The sequence below is a fragment of the Garra rufa genome, chromosome 9 (assembly GCF_049309525.1).
Source record: "Garra rufa chromosome 9, GarRuf1.0, whole genome shotgun sequence".
NCBI lineage: Eukaryota > Metazoa > Chordata > Actinopteri > Cypriniformes > Cyprinidae > Garra > Garra rufa.
This window is the reverse complement of record NC_133369.1, coordinates 20,927,677-20,947,457: the sequence shown is the minus strand read 5'-3', so window position 1 is coordinate 20,947,457 and position 19,781 is coordinate 20,927,677. Positions and strand designations below refer to the sequence as shown.

At 38.2% G+C, this 19,781-nt stretch overlaps 2 protein-coding genes across 2 annotated transcripts; one reads left to right on the top strand and one right to left on the bottom strand.

Moving 5' to 3' along the window:
* Positions 1-1,359: 1,359 nt before the first annotated feature.
* On the top strand, positions 1,360-2,374 carry mc2r (melanocortin 2 receptor). The gene has a single exon (XM_073847993.1). The coding sequence runs from the start codon at positions 1,360-1,362 to the stop codon at positions 2,272-2,274; it is 915 nt and encodes a 304-aa protein (XP_073704094.1). The 3' UTR covers positions 2,275-2,374.
* A 615-nt stretch (positions 2,375-2,989) lies between these two features.
* Positions 2,990-6,455, bottom strand: mc5rb (melanocortin 5b receptor). The gene has a single exon (XM_073846807.1). The coding sequence runs from the start codon at positions 6,417-6,419 to the stop codon at positions 5,433-5,435; it is 987 nt and encodes a 328-aa protein (XP_073702908.1). The 5' UTR covers positions 6,420-6,455; the 3' UTR covers positions 2,990-5,432.
* Between the last annotated feature and the right edge of the window lie 13,326 nt (positions 6,456-19,781).

The following is a 19,781-nucleotide window of genomic DNA, read 5'->3' as shown; positions in this document are numbered from 1 at the left end:
AATATAAGATGGCGCTAATGTGCATGGATGGCTGTCTATCTCTATCTGGGGATCTGTGTTTTGTTGATATTTTGTTTAACTTTTTTAATTAAACATGTTAGCATATAAAATATAATGTATTCCTGTTAACTTTCAGTAGCCATTTCTCAAGAAAAATAAATTTCTTATTAGCAATGTTGAAAACAGTTGCACTGCTTAATATTTTTTTTTTTTTTTTTTTGTGGAAACCATGATACTTTTTTCAGGATTGCTTGATGAATAGAAAGTTTAAAAGAAATTGGACATTGGAATGTTCTTTAATGTCTCTTTCAATCAATTTAATGCATTCCTGCTGAATAAAAAAGGCCAAAAAACAATAATATATTGATGGATATTAATGCATCACCCTAATGTGCAAATATTGGGGTAAATCATATCCATTGTACAAAATCAGTCAAAAGATTTTTTTGTTTTGTTTTAGATGTTTTCCTGAATTATTTGATCCAAAATACAGCAAAAAATTAAAGATAAAAAACAATAATTAAATATTTTTGCTATTTCAAGTAACTGTTTTCTATATTTGAATATGATTTTTTCCCTCTGATTTCAAAGCATCATTATTCCAGTCACATGACCCTTCAGAAATCATTTTACTATTCTGATTTGCTGCTCCAAAAACATTTTCTTTTTATTTTGAAAACAGCTGAATAGACGTTTTCAGGTTTCTTCGATGAATGGAAAGTTCAGAAGAACAGCATTTATCTAAAACAGAAACCTTTGTAACATTATACATGTTTTTATCATCACTTTTGATCAATTCCTTCCAAATCATCCTTGCTAAATAAAAGTATGAATTTCTATCATTTCTTATAATTATACTGACTTCAAGCTTTTAAATGGTATATAGTGTATAATATTACAAAAGCTTTTTATTTCAGATAAATACTGACCTTTGGATCTTTCTATTCATCAAAGAATTTTGAAAAAAATTACTCAACTGTTTTAAATATTGAAAACAATAAAAAAATGTTTCTTGAACAGCAAATCAGCATATTAGAATGATTTATGAAGGATCATGAGACATGAAGACTGGAGAAATGAAGCTTTGATCACAGGAATAAATTACATTTTAAAATATATTCAAATAGAGTTACTTAAATAGTAAAAATATTTTACAGTACTACTGTTTTGCTGTACTTTGGATCAAATAAATGCAGACTTGGTGAGCAAAAGAGACTTCTTTAACATAAATAGATAAATATCTTACTGTCTAAAAATTGTGACTGGTTGATAACAATAATAAACAATTTTCCTCCAGGTCACTTCACCTCAGACCTTCAGCTGATCTACAATCCAACAACCAAGTGTTCTCCATCCACCATGAACTGGAGCACTTCAGCTCCATTCACAAACCTGACTGACTGCGCTGAGGTTCAGGTCCCCAGTCAGGTGTTCATGGTCATTGCCGTGGCCAGTCTGAGCGAGAACCTCTTGGTAATCGTGGCCGTAATCAAAAACAGGAACCTTCACTCTCCAATGTACTGCTTCATCTGCAACCTGGCAGTGTTTAACACCATCTCCAGTCTCTTCAAGGCCTTGGAGAACATCCTGCTGCTGTTTAAACAGGCTGGACACCTGAACTCCCTTGGTCTTCTCGAGCTAAATATAGATGACATTATGGACTCTCTACTTTTAATGTGCTTCCTGGGCTCCATCTTCAGCATCCTCGCCATAGCCGTGGACCGATACATCAGCATATTTCACGCTTTACGCTACCACACCCTCATGACAATGCGGCGCGTAGTAGTTACTCTATCAGCTATCTGGGTGTTGTGCGGCACCAGCGGAGTGCTCATGATCGGGTTCTTCGAGGCTGCCACGGTTAAAATAATTTTCGTTGTGCTCTTCTTCACAGCTCTGCTCCTCATCCTCTTGCTCTACGTCCATATGTTTCTATTAGCTCGCCATCACGCCAACAGGATTGTGTCTATGCCAGGGGCTCAGGCGCGCCACAGACAAAGTGGCTTGAGGGGGGCGCTGACACTCACCATCTTGATTGGGGTGTTTGTGGCCTGCTGGGCTCCTTTCTCTCTTCATCTGCTGATTATGATGATTTGCCCAGAGAACCCCTATTGTGAGTGCTACCGCTCGCTCTTCCAGCTCCACGTGGTGTTACTGGTGAGTCACGCAGTCATCGATCCAGCCATTTACGCTTTCCGGAGCACAGAGCTGCGCAACACCTACAAGAAAATGTTCATGTGCTCAGCTTCAAGGATCTTTAAAGAATGTGTCTGAGTGAGAAGCTTGTGTCCCAGCAGTAAGTTCTGTGTACTATTGAAGGATAAAGTATAGAACTGTTGCTTTTTCAAGTGGAGTCTTCTAAAAAATAAAATGTAGAATATTAATTTCGTTTGATTTGTTAACATTAGTTAAATACATTAACATGAACCAACATAATGAAAAATACTTTTTTTATCTTATTAATATTATTGTATTATATTTGTATTATTTCAGTTTTCATTTTAAGTTTAATTAAACATTCAGTAATTTCGTTGTGTTTTTGTGATTATTATTATTTATTTATTTTTTTTACATTTTATGCTTCCTTTCTAAATAAAAGTAGACCAAAATTATATTATTTTGATGTGGAAGTCTGTTACAGTAACATTATTTAACCTGTATTTTTGTTAATAACAGCATTAATAAATACTGTAAAAAATGCATTGCTTATTGTTAGTTAATGTTAGGCAATGCATTAACTAACGTTAACTAATGGTACCTTATGGTAAAGTATTAGCAAGATAAATAAAGAAAGAAAGAAAAACATCGTTCATTTTTAGTTCATAAGATCTAATGCATTATATTCTCAATAATTTGAAAATGATTGTGAAGTAAGTTTAATGCAGGAAATTCTATATTTGTTCACAAACACGGTAGCCTGCATGTATCAGACTGCTTAGAAATCGTAATGTACAAGTGCAACTGTTCGAAGAATTTCCGACCAGTTTTTATTTGCAGTAAAAAAGACAAAATCCGAAGACTAGACAAAATATGTCAACCATTTACATGCATACATTACATACACCGTACATTTGCATAACACACAACTCTAAATACAATTTTCATGCTTTTCTAAACTCCGAAATTATACAAAAGTAATAAAATCTTTACTATATTTTTGTGCGTGACTTTTAACCCATTATAACACAAAACAATACTGCCCTACAAAGCAAAAAGGCAGTAACTGCATTTTTGGTCAAAAAAGAGTTATTATCATTTTCATGACATTCAAGGCATCCTTTGTTATGTGACAAAATATCTTATCTCAAATGTGTGTGATTTCGCGGCATCCTCACGGGACGGTTTTAACATTGGATAACAGGCTGGATCACAGGATAACTTTAAAGTCATTTTTCTCAGTTCTGCACTCGGCGTAGTTACTGCCTTTTTGCTTTGTAGGGCAGAATAACTGTCTGCTTATATGACAATGAAATGTATCATTTCATTACAGGTAATTTACACTGACAGTATTGAGGTACATATATTGTAAGACTTTTATGGTTTCCCAGATGTAATACAATATTATTCACAACCGTCTGTATATGATTCTATACTGTTTCTGTATGGTTTTGCCTTATTATGTTTTTGTTTGTTAAATGTCTCCTTGTGGTTGTTTCTGTTCTCCGTGTTTTCTTTTCATTAAAAAGAAAATATCTAAAAATGAACACATTTCTAGTCCACATATTAATATTAAAGCTGTTTTTGTGCACAAAATATCACTGCATTGACCAGTGATGTGACCGATGGTTGCCAGGTTTTCATAGAAAAACACGCCCACAACATGCTATTAAAAATTATCTCAACACTAGCACAGTCGCGTTTGGGGGTGGGGGGGGGGTAAATACTCTTTTTTTGGCGGAGTTCTTCTGGTAAAATTCGCATTCCAGGGGATTCAACCCGCGGACATGTAAAACAACAGTTGGCAGTAGTGGTAAAGTAGCCCAATTCCACAGGAAAACTGTGGACTTGGCAACACCGCCCGAATCCGAATACCGTCGTGTAGGCGTGTTCGGAAAGGAAACTACTTGTACTTATGCTGCGTTGCAGGTTTTTAAGCATAAGGAACCACTAAAGGGAATACATACGAGATGGAAGAGAAAAAATATATATTTCAAAGTTTTCTCTTGCAGTTACATCTTTTGGTAATTATACTGTATTTAAATTACGGGCATTAGGGAGCCGCTAATATGCCGGGCATAAGCTTGCTTTTTACTTTCATTGTCGAGATTCACATGTACTCTGTGTTTACTACAGAGTGGCAGTACTTACCACACATTTTACAAGATTAGATGTTTATCAGTGGTTATCTAGATCTGCAAATATTCACCTTTGTCCTATGTGTCATCTCTCCTTAGTCTGTTCATGTGGTAAGTGAAATTTTATGCACTGCAATGTAACGGTACAGCTAGCAGCTTATTGACTCCGTAGAACATGTTATTAGTTGTCAATGCCTTTCCCAATAGGGATTCACTATGGAGGGTTTGCAAGTTCGTCAGGATTTGGTAAGTTACCCAGATGTGCAGCCATTGGCGATACTCGGAGGTAAACAACAGCATGGCTTGCACAGTTAATGTACTACTGAATAATTTTTTCTGCTAATATAATTATGCTGTCAAAACCAGAACAAAAACACATGGAAGCTGCTAAATGATATAGAGAAGGACTTAGTTAGCAGAAAATGGTGCAATATTTGGGCAAACTAAAGTTAATAGGTGGTTAAGATACGTATGAGCAGTATTTATTAAGATATTAGCCTAATATATCACCTACCTGACTGGATGTTGTCAAAATTCTTGCCCTGGAAATCCTGGTTCAGTTTGGCCAACCACAAACGCCTTTGTTCCTCAGACATTTTTGCACTCTTATCCTTCATTTGTTATAACCTTTGGCAGTCTATAGTACTTCAAATGTTTTTCTTGGTCCGACCAACTAGTACAGCCCAAAAACACAATAATTGATCATTTCCAGCAGCAACACACAGCAAACTATGCAAGTTTCATTCGGTTCAGTGGCATTGTTTAAATTCAGTGCCGCCAATATGGCCGATTGATGACGTGTCGTGAAAACACTCTATCTGGGCACATCCCTACTGACGAATGTCCCCTGCTAAGGAAGATGTAATTCCTATAATAAATACACATATAACAAAATGCCACATTATGAACACTTCACTGTTTTACAACAACACAACATAAAACATCCACTGCAGCACCAAAACATTTCACATGATGAGGTACATGGTAAACCGTGTACAAATTGTATTTACCATTGTTAATTAAGAGATTCAGGCTTTATCTCCAACCCCTCCTCCACTGCAATTACACACCAATCCATCAATCTATACACACATTCATCTATCAGTCCATCCCTTCAGGTTCTTCCAGGAATCCTGTTCAATATTTGCTGACCATGTTCCAGAGGTTGCGTAGTCCATCACAGCAGAAGATCTCTTTAAAGGTCTTTCTCATCTCTTGGCTCCTGAGCGCATAGATCAGTGGGTCAATCACAGAGTTACACATGATGAGTATCAGGTACATGTTAAAGTGTGACATGAAGCAGACGCAGTAAATGTTCCGCGGGCAGGAGATCATGAGGATGAGATGGAGAAAAAATGGCGCCCAGCATACAATGAAGATGCCCAGTAGTATAGTGAGGGTGACGGCCCCCTTCATGCTAGCTCTCTGCCTGATGTTGGCGTTATAGCCTGGCAATGCCGCCATGCGCTTAACATGAGAACGGGCCAGTAGGAACATGTGGCTGTAGAGCGATGCCATCATTAGCAGCATGGCAAAGAACATGGCCACCAGGCACACCACCACAGGTTTAGTGTCAGAGTAGATAATGAAGATGATCCCACAACCTGTGGAGAAGGTCCAGATGCTGCCGATGAGAATCCCAGCTCGCCGCACGGTCATTATATTATGGTAACGCAGAGCATAGAAGATAGTCACGTAGCGATCCACAGCGATCGCTAAGAGGCTCCACATGGATGCCACCACAGAGATGCAGATGAGAGAATCAAAGACGTTATCCATTTGACGGATGAAGTGATCCTCAATCACCAAGCTCCTGTTTGCCAGCAGATGGATGACTATTGTCTCCCATGCGTTGGAGACGCTCACTAACATGTCGGCCACTGCTAGACTGCAGACGAAAAAGTACATGGGTGAGTGGAGGTTCTTGTTCTTCACGATGGCAAGGATGACCAAGATGTTTTCAAGCAGGCTGATGAGACCCAGTGTAAGAAAGACCTCAGGCGCAATGTGGACCTGCTCACAGGCGGCTGAAGCGCTTGACTTGGACCGGTTTGACTCATCGCTGTGGTTTGGGTGACTCAAAGACGAGTTTGGAGAAAGTGTGGGCCACTCTGAGGAGTTCATGACCTGATGTGGAATTGATGCTCAGGGTCTGGTAACGGGTGATGTTAGATACATGATGCTGCATCCATGTACATCTGCTATTAAGAAAGAGAGATTTCAGAAATGTCCAGAAGCATTGCAACCAATATCTGTTGTTTTTACAATAAAAAAACAGTTTAAACGATAGAGATAAATTGCAGTATCATACATTTCACATGCTCATGAAAACTACTCTAAATTCATCTACTGTATCATGCTCTGTGTACAACATACAGACCCATGTGGTACCCTGGACCACAAAACCAGTTGCAACTAGCATGAGTGTATTAGTAGCAATAGCCAACAATACATTGTATGGGTCAAAATTTTTGATTTTTCTTTCATGCCAAAAATCATTAGGATATTAAAGGTGCCATAGAATGCATTGGTACAATATTTTAAAACTGTTCTCTGATGTCTACATAGAAGGTATATGGCCCTAGAATGAAATGGTCTGTTATTGCCATTTTTGGAAGCTTCCTGCATAATAATGAGGAGCTCTGCTTTGATTGGCTGTTTCACAGAGCGGCTCGCTCTTTCACTGCTGTAACACATGGAGGAAATATATATTTATTTACGGAGCTCAAGCTGCTATTAATATGCGGTGCATTGAAACTGCTGTTTTGAATGCGCGATAACTTTTAGTTTCACTTTTGAGATCGGCGATCGCACGCGCTCTGTGTAACGTTACACTACAGCGGGAATACTTACCACATTTGACAAGTTTAGATGCTGTCAGCGGTGATCAGGATCTGCAAATCATTCAATCATCATCATCAATGGAATTGACCTATTTTTCGGTGGTCTTTTGCAAACGCTAGATTTATATTAGAAGAAGGAAACAATGGTGTTTGAGACTCATGGTATGTCATGTCCATGTACTGAACTGTTATTATTCAACTATGCCATGGTAAATACAGTTTTCCATTCTATGTCACCTTTAAGTGAAGAATCATGTTCCATGAAGATATTTTGTAAATTTTCTACTGTAAATATATCAAAACCTAATAAGTACTTAATTTGGACAACTTTCATAGTGGTTTTCTCAATTTTAATAGTTTTATCCTAACAAACCATACATCAACGGAAAGCTTATTTATTCAACTGTATGTATACATTATATAAAAATGTATAATAATATAAATTGATTAAAAAAATAGACCCTTATGGGTTCACATATATAGACTTCCCACTGTAAACGAAAAAACCTTACAATTCTGACTTTATTTCTAGAAATTCAGAGTTTATATCTCACAATTTTGAGTTAACCTCTCATAATTCTAACTTTTTTTTCTCTGAATTGAGTTTAGCCTAGTTTACAGGTCCAACTTCTTTCTTACAATTCGGACTTTTGACAATTTGACACAAGTTTATTTCTATCTCAAGTTTATTCTGATTTTTTTCCTAGAACTGTTCACTTAGATTTTACATAATTATGATATATTAACTCAATTATATTTATTTATTTAATTAGGACGTGGAAATGTTTCCATTAAAGCTTTCTGTTTGCCTAAACAATTAATCTGATCGCAGCTCACATACACTATTTATTTTACTGTTTATGAGAACTAGGGCTGTCGGAGAGTCAGAGATCGACTTATCTCTGGAGAGATTTCAGTGATATCTTTGAGGCAGCAGGAATTTTTCTGCATACCTTTCCATAAAAAAATTAAATAAAATCATATACAGAACCTTAAAGGGATAGTTCACCCAAAAATGAAAATTCTGTCATGAATTACTCATCTTCATGTCATTCCAAACCTATAAGTAATTCTTGTGACATCAGTGGTTCAACCGTAATGTTATAAAGCTACAGGAATACTTCTTGAAAATAATTATGTTTTTTTTTTGTGCATAAGAATTATTCTCATAGCTTCATAGCATTATGGTTAAACCACTGATGTGACATCGACTATTTTATTGATGTCCTTTCTGGGGTACAAAGGGAACAAAGATTTTACAGATTTGAAATGACATGAGGGTGAGTAATTAATGACACAATTTTCATATTTGGGTGGACTGTCCTTTTAAATATCAACACAATACAGCTTGAGTATGGAGCACCATTATTTACAACAATGTCTGTTTAGAAAAGGAAACATTAAGACCTTCCTAGGGAACCTAGGAAATCCCTCAGATATGCTGGATCAGGCCAATCACTGCTGCATGTCACTTTGCGTTACATGACTAGAGGTAGTACAATGGAGAACAGCATGGAGTCAAGAACATTATGAGTGTGTCCTGCTGTGCTGAGGTGGTTGAACTATATGCAGACATCCTTCCAATTAAGGCATTTGCTGCCTTTACTATTTGAGGTGATGGCTGCCTAGCAGTTCATGCTCAAGGGTGTTCTCACATTAATTTGGTAGGTTTTATCCTGGTAGGAATCTCTTTGTAAATACGCACTCAACTTGCAAGACTGGCCATGCAATTAGTTGACTGTAAGTCACACAACCTGGCAACCTACAGGTCTGGAGCTCATTACCACTGCTGAATTCCAGTCACCTCCCAGTGGGTAACTGATGTTCAAAAGGCATCAATCTGACATCAAATGGATATCAAAAATGACTTAAAAAAAACAGGTCAAATATCGAAATCAAACTGATGTCAAACACTTTGTATGGCGTTGATTTGATGTAAACCGAACGTCATACGTATCCGCCTAAATATACAGTTAAAGTCAAAAGTTTACACACACGTTACAGAATCTGCTAAATGTTAATTATTTTACCAAAATAAGAGGGATCATACAAAGTGCATGTTATTTTTTATTAAGTGACCTGAATAAAATATTTAACATAAAAGACATTTACACACAGTCCACAAGAGAAAATAACAGCTGAATTTATAAAATTACCCTGTTCAAAAGTTTACATACACTTGATACACTTGTGTTGTTACCTGAATGATCCACAGCTGTGTTTAGTGATAGTTGTTCATAAGTCCCTTGTTTGTCCTTAACAGTTAAACTACCTACTGTTCTTCAGTGAAATCCTTCAGGTCCCACAAATTCTTTGGTTTTTCAGCATTTTTGTGTATTTGAAACTTTTCCAACAATGGCTGTATGATTTTGAAATCTATCTTTTCACATTCAGGACAACTCAGGGACTCAAATGCAACTATTACAGAAGGCTCAAACGCTCACTGATACTTCAGAAGAAAAAACAATACATTAAGAGCCGGGGTGTGAAAACCTTTTTCATTTGAATATCGGGGTAAATGTCATTTATTTTGTCTTCTGGAGAACATGTAAGTATATTCTGTAGCTTCTGGAGGGCAGTACTAAATGAGCAAAATATGATATTTAGGCAAAATAAGAAAAATGTACACATCTTCATTCTGTTCAAATGTTTACACCCCTGGATCTTAATGCATAATTTTTCCTTCTGAAGCATCAGTGAGTATTTGAACCTTCTGTAATAGTTGCATATGAGTCCCTCAGTTGTCCTCAGTGTGAAAAGATCTCAAAATCATAGTCATTATTGGAAAGGGTTCAAATACACAAAAATGTTGAAAAACTAAAGAATCTTTGGAACTTGAAGGACTTTTCTGAGGAACAGTGGGCAGTTTAACTGTTCAGGACAAACAAGGGACTAATGAACAAATGTTACTAAACAAAACAGAAAAAAAAAACACTGTTGTGGATCATTCAGGTAACAACACAGTATTAAGAATCAAGTGTAAACTTTTGAACAGGTTCATTTTTATAAATTCAACTATTATTTTCTCTTGTGGACTATATGTAAACATCTTTTATCTTATTTAGATCAGTTTGTATGACCCCTCTTATTGTGGTAAAATATTTAACATTTTGCAGATTATTCAAGGTGTATGTAAACTTTTGACTTAAACTGTACATTAAAACAGTTTCAGTGTGGGATTAACTTTCTATTTTCACCCAGTTACCACTGGAAGAAACTGTTATCCAAACTGAATGTAAAATGATATTACAGCATCTTAATCTTGACTAATATTTGACCTCAAATCTAGGTGTCCACTAGCCTATTGAATTGCTCATAATGACACCAGTCAATCTGAAACTAAAATATATCTGTATCCCTGAAATGTTCCAGATATTTGCCTCAAAATATTTAACCACAATGTTTTTTCAGAAGCCTAAGCGGAAATGTCTTTCTCCACTCGGCTGTTTAAATGTGAAATGCCTTTGTAGGTTTATTTATAGAATTTTTAAACAACGATTATTAGGTGTCTCTAGATTAAAAATGCTTGATCAAACTATTTCTGTAAGGCACAATCAATATTAGCCTATACAAGGATATCTGATATTGAATTACTGAAAGAGATCATGTTTGGTCAAGGACTAGACTACATCAATAACGCATCTTACTGAGGCTATTGCAAAACATATTTTAAGCTATAACATAGGAACAACAACAATGCTGTATCTACAAGGCACCACAAAAATACCTGAATATGATGAAATGTTGGAGAAACTAATACAGACTTCAAGTCATCCCACATTCAGCCCACCTGATGAGCTATGCACAGCACTTTATACAGCAAGGTTATGCTCGTTTGTAACAAGTGAACCAAACTGAAAAAAATGAAATGTAATTCAACAATTCTCTTTTTATCATATGCTCTCGAACTGTTGGTTTGTTTCTCAGTGTTTTCTACTAAGCATCTTGTCACGTCTTTTCATTAAAATCCTTTTCTTCTTAAAACAAGCTCTTTTAAATCTCCTCTGAATACAAGTTGTTTTTAATCTTTTTAATCCTTGAAATCACAGCTTATTGGACTCAAAACAATGGGTGAATCAAAGTATATCCTCAATAGTCCTTACAAGTGACATGTTGATTTTAAAGCTTGCTTTGGTGGCATTAAAGATGCTTGCCATTTCATTCTCTGATAGGTGTTTATTGATTATTGCACACCTTCATGTCAGTTCAGAGTATTTATAATCTAAAACAGAAACTGACATACTGACACAAGCACGTGTGTGTATATACACAGACAAACACCCAGAAAAGAAACCTAAATGAGACAGAAATCATCCATCTCGCAACCATCTTTGACTCTATATTTCTCTATTTCAGGTTGTCAGATGTGACACTGAACATTAGGTCAGAAGTCACATCCTGTGGGGAGCTTGTTATGAAAAACTCACTCCCTCACCCAGACAGATTGTTTCTTACCATTTTTCTTAGCCACTCTATGAGTCAAGAGTTACTTTATGCCCTCAGAAAGAGAGCACATTCATAGAGATATGAAAAATGCATTCAAACACAGACAAACATTTGTCAAACACCCACACAATCAATGAAATGTAATTGTATATGTATGTACATGCACCATTGTTGTCAATTTAACAGTAATTTATTAGAGGGCCAAGACTGTCCTGACCTTACCTGAATTCAAAGACATTACTCACAAGCCTGTGACAGAGCATCAATATTCAGGAGACGGTCTGCCTTTATTCGATAAACCACACTTACTGAGTGGATTTGTCAAACACAGTGGGATAGCATTCAAACACTCCTAATGCTCTATGACAGCTGATTTGGATTATAAAAGCTGCCCCTTGGTGAGTTGCATTTTGACAAGGATGTAAGTGGTGTTATAAATCACAGTTTGTAGCGACCCCCTGACAATTCTCACAAGCAGGTGTTTAGTTCAAATGCCTCCACCTCGGGAAAATAAAAAACAAGTTTTGTACGTAATTCGCGTGCAACAAAGTATGCAGCTGTTATTCATTCAGTTAGGTTATATAAAGTTGACCGACTGCACAAACTAGTCTCCTGTTGCTGGAGTGAAAAAAACTGTTGCAAGAAATGACGGTCAAATCTACATAAGTACAACAGCAATATGATATAAAATGAAATAGATAAACCAATAAAACAACAAATGGAACGACAAAATAATGAATAAAAAGGCTATAGAAAAATAAACCTCCAAAAAAGAAGAAGCAGAAGCAAAAGAAATTTTACTCACATGGCTAAACATCGCTGGAAGTGGTTTATCGCGTATTTGGGAGGTGAATGATCTAATGCGAGAGCTGTGTGAAGACTGCTGTAGAATTTCACAGCGCGCGTTCATATAGCACCACGCGCGCTCCCCCCCCCCACCCCCCAGCACAGAGTCGTGCTCTGTCCCGGGCAGAGATGCTGTTTGCACTGAGGAGCATCTTAAATATTGACCTTAGGGACATTTTAGTCCCTAGTCATGTAAGTGTTCAACAAATAAGGTACTAAAATAAACCGGCTTATGTAATATTGACAGTACGCTGCAGCATTACAATAGTAAATGTACACTCATTATGTTCGTTTTGATGTTTCGGTACAGGATGTTGTTAGTTTGAAACAAATACCGGTATTAGAGAGAATTTTTTGATTGTATTGTTTGAGTAAAAGGCAGCTCCGGAACACCTGGACACTTCCGGTCTGCTTAAAAGGTTAAGTTGATGTCTAAAGAACTTAATATCTGCAGCTCAGTGGCCCTTTTCCAAACTCAAAACAGGAAAAGGAACCACAAAGGCGTTGATTAAAAAGAAAAGCGTGTGAAGAAAAACATGAAAACGAACACCTTACGTGCTAGCTATTACATGAATAGGGAACTGGAAGTCGCTTAATGTTTTTAAAGCATTAGTGGCACAAATCCCATGGTTTATCCACCTTTTTCTTCCTGTAAGAATGGGCACGGGCATTTGTACATTTTATGGGTGTGGCTTCTGGTCTATCCACATCCAGCTATTTTTAGCTGTGTAAAACAGCTGGTTTTGCCACTTGATATTGCAAACTGGTGTGTCTTAGAACATTATCTTAATTATGAGCACACTGGTTTGTAGAGCAGTTTTACCGTTTACTGCACCCTGTTATTAAAGTCCCCCTGAAATCAAAATGAAAGTTTTTTGGCTTTTAGTATGAATATATTAGCCTTAAGAATATCTATAAGTTAGTGTGCTTCAAAACAAAGACACAATTCGCGGTTACAAGATATGGGCATTCAAAACTTACAGTCTCGTCACTTCCGCCAATATGAATCAGCGATTTTGATGATATCACCGTGCACTTCAGTTTCTCATCAAACGTTCTGTCCAATCAAATGCTCTCTAGAGTCCGTAGTGTCCCGCCCCCTACACAGAGACGCAATAACCCGGAGCAGATCATATGTGCGATCGGCATGTATTAAACTACACAGCCTCAGCATGATTATGATCACTATTTTGTTTTAGCAAGAGTTTCATATTGAATCTATGGGGAAATTTATTAGTCTGTGGCTGTCATAAGCTTACAAATGCGGCTTTACCGAGCTCAACGGCTGTGGCCCGAGCAGATATAAATGGAACGCTATTGGCTATTCAAAATAAGTGGGCGGGGCTGGGCGATATGTTTTTGTTTCAGTTAAAAGTACGTCACCAAATAGAATAACTGCGTGTTTCAAGGCACTTCAGTGGACCTTTAAGTTGGCTTGAGAGAGCCAACTTACTTATATCAAAGACTATAGAATACCAAAGACATGTGACTTGTGTAGTTTTGAACGGGGAAAAATGCAACGGTCATCATGGCCGCGAAGCCCCGCCTTCTTAGTGAAAGAGCCAATCGTTGATGAGTAAAGTCAGCGCGTCACTGCAGCTGCAGTTAGAAGTCCCGGTTGCTATAGAAACAGTCGGCGCTCTAAGACATGCGTTCAGTACTGCGCATATGCACTGGCTCATCTAGCCGGAAAAATATGCGTTTTTTAACGCTATTAAAGGAACTATATTTATGGAACACAAGGAACTATATTTATGAGGCAGTTCTTGTTGGATTTCTTTGGAGATTTCAAATATGAAATTTAATCGTAAGTTTGGCGAACAGTTTTGGAGAATTTGATGTTTCCCCATTCAAAGAGATAGGAGCTGCACTTGGATACCTGAGAGGCGTTTCAAAGATGGCCGCCGAGTGACATGACTTGTCTTAAAAGGACTTTGCTTATATTATATTTTCTTCCTAGCCAAAATTGTCTGACTGTATCTCCTCCTAGAGCTTTAACTCTACAAACTCCAAACTCAGCCCAGATCTTCAGTCTGATCTGACTCGAGTTGCTATATCTTTTCTAACTGATCAGAATTCCGGTTTTCCTAAAAATGCTGATTAAAACTGGGAAAAATCCCATAGACTTACATTGACGGAATGTTCAAATGAGCCAAGACTTTTCAAACTCCAACTGTCAAAATTCCCAGAATCCTTTGAGACTCAATCAAGCTTCCCTTCTATGTACTATTTCTAATCCAATCAAACTCATCTATCTATCTATCTATCTATCTATCTATCTATCTATCTATCTATCTATCTATCTATCTATCTATCTATCTATCTATCTAAATCATGCTAACAATATGCTAATCATGCTAGAATCATGCTAGAATCATGCTAGTGACTTGCTAGTCATTCTAGAATCATGCTAGTGACTTGCTAATCATGATACAAACATTCTAGAATCATGCTAGCAACTTGCTATTCATGCTAGCAACATGCTAGAAACATGCTAGTAACCACTCTGGGTACCCTAGTAACCGCATAGCAACACCCTAGCAACCACCCCGGGTACCCTAGCAACCGCATAACAACACCTTAGCAACCACCCGGGTATCCTAGCAACGACATAGCAACACCCTAGCAACCACTCCGTGCACCCTAGCAACCGCATAGCAACACCATAGCAACCAACCCGGGTACCCTAGCAACAACATAGCAACACCCTAGCAACCACCCCAGGCACCCTGGCAACGACATAGCAACACCTTAGCAACCACCCCGGGTACCCTAGAAACCGCATAGCAACCACATCTATCTATCAAACTTCAAGCTTTAAAACTGCTGAAAACTTCAAACTATTTCAGACTGAAAACAGTCAAACTTTTGAAACTTTTAAAAACTTTAAAAACTTTTTAAAACTATCTGGTCAGACTTTCTCAAGCCAACTTCAAAGTTTGTCTCGACGAACTTTTTTATCTAGTTCTTCTCATTATTTCCCAATAGTGTTTTCATGACACATCACCAGTCGGCCATATTGGCAGCACTAAACGTAAACAATGCCACTGAACAATTTTGCCGATTATTGCTGCTGAAAATGGCCAATTATCGTTGTGTTTTGGGCTGTACTAATTAGCTGGATGTGGGAAAACATTTGGAGTACTATAGACTGCCAAAAGTTATAACACATCAAGGAGAAGAGTGCAAAACACTGTCTGAGGAACAAAGGGCGTTTGTGGTTGGCCAAACTGAACCAGGATTTCCAGGGCAGGAATCTTGACAACATTTGTGTTTGTTCTTATCAATTCCGGTCAGGTAGCCCTGCTGAAAAAAAAACAGCTAAAACCAGCCTAGGCTGTTTGGCTGGTCTTAGCTTGTTTAAGCTGGAAGTAGTTGGTTTTAGCTGGTCTCCCAGCCTGGAAAAGCTGGTCAGGCTGGTTTTAGGCGGTGGTCTCCCAGCCTGGCCTGCTAAGACCAGCCTGACCAGGCTTGGAAAGTGGCCGAAACCCCTCTTAAACCAGTCTGCTGACCAGCTAAAACCAGCCAACCAGCTGTTTTTTTCAGCAGGGAGATGAAATATTAAGCTAATATCTTAATTAATAGCCTACTGCTCGTACGTATCCTTACCACTTATTAACTTTAGTTTGTTAAAATATTTGCCCTTTCCTGCTTACTAAGTCCTTCTCTATATGATTTAGAAGCTTCCACACATTTTTTCTATGGTTTAGACAGCATAAATTAACAGAACAACGTATTCAGTAGTACATTAACTGTGCAGTCCATGCTGTTTTTTACATTTGAGTATCTCCAGTGTGGCTGTGCATCCGGGTAACTGACCAAATCATGATGTAAGTGCAAACCCTCTATTCTACAATGCAGAAGTAAGCCTATGGATGACACTGCCAGTTCATTTGCCACTATAGACTTTTTTCCTGAACACGGAAGTAAGTCCGACTCTTAAAGGAGCCGTATGTAAGAAATTTATGTCAGTTAATCATAAAATGGCCCTGACATGTCACTAGACATTAAGAAATCATGTTCATTTCAAATACTTATATCACTGACAACAGTGGTCCGGCCAGGATATTGTCATTTAAAAGTGAGAGTTGCAGCCCTCAACTGATGTTATTGTTGTCATTTTGTGTTTTGGTCTGAGGCTCCACCCTCCAGCTATCTACCAATCACGAAGTCAGTAGAGTTTCGTGAGACGGGTTGCCAGCTCTGTTACAGCTGCAGCTATACAAACGTGTCGGATAAAACATGTATGACGTTACGAAACGTAAAAGACCTCGTTATGAATCCGAAATACGTTGTGTCAAAGTCCGAAAAAAAACAAGGATTTGTATAGGATATGCCTTTGAAAGATGGAGACGGCTGAAAACGGAGAAGAATTTGAAGATATACGCCAACGTTGCTAATTTTCTCCTGAACAGGCAAGATTCATCTATGTTTGGCTAACTTTGCTTCCGTACACAGTGGATTTTCCACGGTCGGCCGTGCTAAATGCGTTCATAAAAAGCTTTATATCGCACCACTAGCAGGGTATGAAAACAACCTATGTTCCGACTGAAATGTGGTATTACAGTACATCTTTACGAAATATTTGGCTAATCGCCATCTGTAAATTTTTGCGATACATAATTACTTCGCAAAACATCTCTTGTGAAGCATAAACATAATTAATAGAAGAAAAACAAATTACTGTGTAGGATTCGTCACTTGCCATTGGAAGCTCCTTGTAGCAGCCTACTCCTGCAGCTTAGCTGGCAACCTCGAGTCAGGGGGGAGCGGGAGGGGAAACACTGTTCTACAGTATTTTGAAAGTGATTGCAGTACCAGTTTTGGCCACAATCCTACATACGGTTCCTTTAACTGAAAGAATGCTTTACATTTCCGGTCTGCATTGTTTCTAGTCAAATTAGGGTATATTCCGAGCTAATAAACTAATGTTAAACCTATTAAAATGTTTTTAAAAAGCACATGGCTCCAAAGCGCCATCACTTGGCAATGTTGCAATGACCGTCATTTGTCAGTGCCTCACTTTAATGAGTGTGTAGATGACACGAAGCTGCGGACGTTAGCTACATTAAAAACAGATGGATGCTATTTGAATGGGTTCCTATGGAAACCGGAACAGAAAAGCATTCAATCTGATGTTAGAATTCGTAATGGCGGCGCTCATCGTTTATTCAGGAAAAAGGTCTTTAAGGAAACAAGAAGAAGAATAACAGCGTGCAGTAAACGGTAAAACTGTTTGCACTGCAAACCAGTGTGTTCATAATTTAAATAATACGGTAAGACACCCAAATTTGCAACATCAAGCTGCAAAACGAGCTGTTTTGTACAGCTAAAAATACTTGAGACTGGAAGCCATATCCATAAAATTTACAAATGGGAAAAATAAGGTGGATAAACCCAACTTGAGCAGATAGCAATCAGCTACTGTTTATTGGATTCAGATGAGAAATTTTTTAAGTGCGTCCCACTGCTACATTTCAGAACTTTATATTGCAAATCTACAGGGGGCACAAACCTTTTCATCAAAACTCATTCAAAATACCTGTTAGATGCAGCCTAGCAGAAATAACACGACAAAAGGGAAAATATGTAGTTAATGAAGCAAAATGAGAATTAATCTCACGGTCAAATGTGTGAAGCATGACTAGACAGTTACATAAAAAAATATTACACCTACAATTTAGTTACAATAATTAACCTTTTATCATAGGCCTACATAGCCAATGGTCACCCACTTGTACAAACGCATCAGTCTGCAACCCTCATCATCTTTACATGAACATTTTAAATCATCTGTCTGAATGTATTTCGAGCTTTGTGCATTATTCAACTGAGACGAGTGGTTTTGTCTCTTTTTTTAAAGTTTTACACAAACTTGTGGAGTTCATGTGAGCTCAAGTGTTGCTTTCATTAAAAACTGAGACTGTTTTCACAAATTCATTTTGTGTTTTGGTATATCCCCAGCTCTCGAATTTGCCCTTGACAGGTCCTGACCTAGTCTGACATGCTTCATTTCTCAATCTTTCAGGCAGGTTTGTAAAAGCTCTGCATGTTCACACTAGGCCTTCGACCTTGCCATGAGTAAGATCAGACTGAGCAGTCTCTGAACTGGGAGTTCAATGCACTTATAAGAAAGCCAAAAGTTCAAGTGTGTAACGCCAAGCCAGCAGAGGGAGCCCTGAGTACTGACTGCCCACGCTCCCTCTGCTGCTTCTACTGTCACTTCCTGTTTGGTAGTATTTAAACACTGACCATGTGCTCGCTCTTTCGCAAAGTATTGCCAGTTAAACCTGCCTTACCGAGCGTTCTTCATTTACTCTGTCTGACTACCTGTTGCTGTTTTGCTTTGTCTTTGGATTCACGAGTTTACGGATTACCCCTTCGGATTGTTTGCCAGATTGGACTGCATTTTGGTTTGAACCTAGCCTGCCTCCTCTCTATCGTCTTTTGGATTATCCCTGTTGTTTTGTTTGCTCGTTTGGACTGACACGGTTCACGGTTTGGACCAACTGCCTGCCCATTTACTATTGTTTCTCGGACTGCCCCGCTGTATTGTTTCCTGTTCGGACAGCCTTTAGATTGTTCCGTTCAGTTTTTTCTCACCCTGATCTGTTCTTCAGGAATTAATTCAACAACAGTGGTAAGTTGGAATCATTCTACAATCACGGTGAGTAATGGCTTCTTCTCCTACAATTGTTGTCTGCACTGCTTGCCACATGTATAGCTTATCCATCTCTGTCAGCAGTGAGCCTTATACATGTGATAAATGCAGGAATATAGTCAGGCTGACAGAGAAGATTTTAGAACTAGAGTCACGCATCCAAACTTTAATGGAGGATAGTAAGAATGTGAGGGCCTTAGATACGGTTTTGGATGCGACTAGCTCAGAAAGCCCTGTACATTGTTCGGTTCCGGTAACAACGCCCGTGCAGCAGGGCAACTGGGTGACTGTGAGACGCCATAGTCGCGGGTCACAACACCGCTCTTCCGTTCCGATCAGAACATCAAACAGGTTCTCCCCACTCAGTGAAGCACCCACTGAGAAACCTGATGAAAGTGCTCTAGTAATTGGCGATTCTATTGTACGGAACATGAAAATAGAGACTCCAGCCACCATAGTCCAGTGTTTACCGGGAGCCAGAGCGCCTGACATCTTGGCAAATTTAAAAGTGCTGGCTAATGCTAAACGTAAATTCAGTAAGATTGTTATTCACGTCGGCACTAATGATGTTCGATTTCGCCAGTCGGAGATCACTAAAAATAATGTTAAAGAGGTGTGTGAACTTGCAAGTATGATGTCAGACACTGTAATATGCTCTGGTCCCCCACCCGCTTATCGTGGTGACGAGAT

Excerpts from the sequence above, each read along its gene's own strand:
- mc2r (XM_073847993.1), top strand. The coding sequence starts at position 1,360 with ATGAACTGGAGCACTTCAGCTCCATTCACAAACCTGACTGACTGCGCT.
- mc5rb (XM_073846807.1), bottom strand. The coding sequence starts at position 6,419 with ATGAACTCCTCAGAGTGGCCCACACTTTCTCCAAACTCGTCTTTGAGT.